This window comes from Mytilus edulis, unplaced genomic scaffold (assembly GCF_963676685.1).
Source record: "Mytilus edulis unplaced genomic scaffold, xbMytEdul2.2 SCAFFOLD_894, whole genome shotgun sequence".
Classification (NCBI taxonomy): Eukaryota; Metazoa; Mollusca; class Bivalvia; order Mytilida; family Mytilidae; genus Mytilus; species Mytilus edulis.
The window spans coordinates 1-2,488 of NW_027268275.1; the positions used below are offsets into that span (position 1 = coordinate 1).

At 30.5% G+C, this 2,488-nt stretch overlaps 1 protein-coding gene across 1 annotated transcript; it reads right to left on the bottom strand.

Moving 5' to 3' along the window:
• Positions 1 to 1,315: 1,315 nt before the first annotated feature.
• On the bottom strand, positions 1,316 to 2,319 carry LOC139507162 (uncharacterized; the record flags this gene model as incomplete). Its single annotated transcript, XM_071295665.1, is given in 2 exon segments — positions 1,316 to 1,388; positions 1,697 to 2,319. Coding segments are annotated over 2 exon segments (328 nt in total), but the record flags the coding sequence as incomplete, so codon positions are not given.
• Positions 2,320 to 2,488: the final 169 nt, after the last annotated feature.

The following is a 2,488-nucleotide window of genomic DNA, read 5'->3' on the forward strand; positions in this document are numbered from 1 at the left end:
CGAGGACACGTAAATCCGTGCTTTGTGTTTATCATGTTTATGGTAAAATTGATAAGTTAACAGTTCAAAAAACTTTGACATGGTTGAATACTTAATAGTTCACGTTAACCACAATAACTTAAACATTTCAGAATCCTGGTTTGCAATGCTCTTCAAAATTGTATACATAGATTTTGTCTTTTTTTTATTCGAACGTCACTCTTGAGTCTTTTGTAGACGAAACAAGCGTCTTAATTATAGTTTATAAATTCATCAATCTGATATCTTTGATATGTTTTATTGTTTCATTATACTAAAATGTAGAATGGAAATGGGGCATATGTCAAAGAGATAACAACCCGACCAAAGAGCAGAACAAAGCCGAGGGTCTCCTTCTAGTATATGGGTCTTCAACAAACAAAAAATTGTACTTCTTTAGTGAAAATGGATGTAATACTCAACTCCAAAACAAATAAATGAACTTAAATTAAATATCATACAATAACAACAAAGGCAAGAGACTCCAGGACCTGAATTTGGACAGGCGCAATAATGCGGCGGGATTAAACAAGTTTATTGAGTTAGTTTTTATGCATCAGACCGAACTTTTGATTTATTTGACACCAACCGAATTTGGATCTAAATTTCTACCGCTTTAGATTTGAAACCTTTAAATGTGGAAAATCGAAGGGAAATGACAAATTAACATGAAATTGGGCTATGTCGGCTACTTTTGTCTTTAGCAGCATGCAATGTATAACTTTCAAAAATCCGAATGAAAATTAAAAATCCTTTAAAAAACAGAATTGTTTCTTATTAAATTGCGACTTGGTGACCGCTACAATTTGAGTAAACATGGTAAATGAAAAATACAATAAATGTATTAAAGTTAAAAATGCAAAATTAGTTTTTGATAATTCAAATTCCGTCACAATAAGTGCAAAAAATAAGACATCGACAATTTCTGAATTTACAGATTATAAAAATCTAAGATCCAGCTGTAGATTGAAGTTTTCATAAGAATGCGTTTTTGTTGCATTAGTTTTATTTTGAAAAAAAAATATTTTTAAATCGAATTTTAGGTTAAATCAAAGTGCGCCCTGTATATCTTATATTCCTTGTTAATATGATTTTACACAAAGTGGAAACAAAAGCCATACAATCTGATAAAAAAGAAAGTTATAAAACTAGTAAAAATGATTAAATGTTTGTATTTTCTTTCCAAATACTTTGTTTTACCATGTCATGTTTTAGCATCGATATTAAAGCGGTGTAGACATTATACAGATTGGGAAATGGTGTAGTCGAGCTGTAACTTTTTAAAAAAATCACATACCTTTTTCGTCGGTTTTATTTTCTTTCGAACAGTTAGCACAGTTTCCAGAAACAGAAGAATATTCTCGAGTTGGCTGTAATGTGAAAACTAACATACAATTAAAAGGATAGAACCATAAACTAACCACGTTTTAAATAGCGTTGTCAAATTTCAATTTAGTGTAAATAATTATTATTGTTGATATACAGTACAAATGTCATATTATAAAATAATAATTTTCACGAATAGATTCATAGTATAGGCAAAAAAGTATCAAACAAAAAAGAATATTCTTATTCACCATGGTCACTCGAAACAAACAAATATAACTATTGCTATAACCGTACAATTGAATTCAAAACCCAGGAATAAATTATCTGTATTGTAGTCAAGTATACATACCTCAGAACGATTAGAATATATGATGATGAAGAAGATGCATAGAAATACTATAAATACGATAGTAGCAATTAACAAACAACATTTGTGGTCTTTGGGTACATTACTCTTCTTTCCATCAGATTCTGATTTAATCGTACTAGGATCCTGTGTTTCATCTAAAATAACAACTGTGCTACTGGCAATTGGTGTCAGTTCATTTGAATCAATTGCTGATGCGAAACTGTCGTTTGAGGTTATACTTGCAGACCTACTCATTTTTCCTTTTCTTTTAGATGTTGGATTATAGCGTTCCTGTCAACTTTTCTGTTTCGTTCCTAAACTGTTTAACATTAAAAACAAATCTGTTTATTGGGTTTGTTTCGCCCTTGTGTCTATCCTCTTTCTAACTAACGTTTCTCTTCGCGTCAGAGTCGAACTTTTTGTTATGTTTCTACGCTTTTTTTCTTTAGTTTCAAATATTTGCACTGCACTTTTCTGATTTTACTCTATATTTTCCGTCCGTAGTCTCTTCCTTTTCTGAACAAAAATCGATCTGTCTGTGTTTTTCAACATTTTTATTTCGTCCCTTATCCAGTATAATTACAACACGTATTCGTGTTTTGTCATCCTAATTGCTACAATACATGCACATGATCATGATGCAATACCCATAAGTTTACTAAGAAAATATCTTTCTATTTTTAGTGACGGGATTAACCTATAATTTAAGTGTTGTTGTGAAATGTTGGTACTTTAAAACAAAATTTAAAAATAAGCTGACCCATTGATCTAAATTAACACTACCTGTAAAGT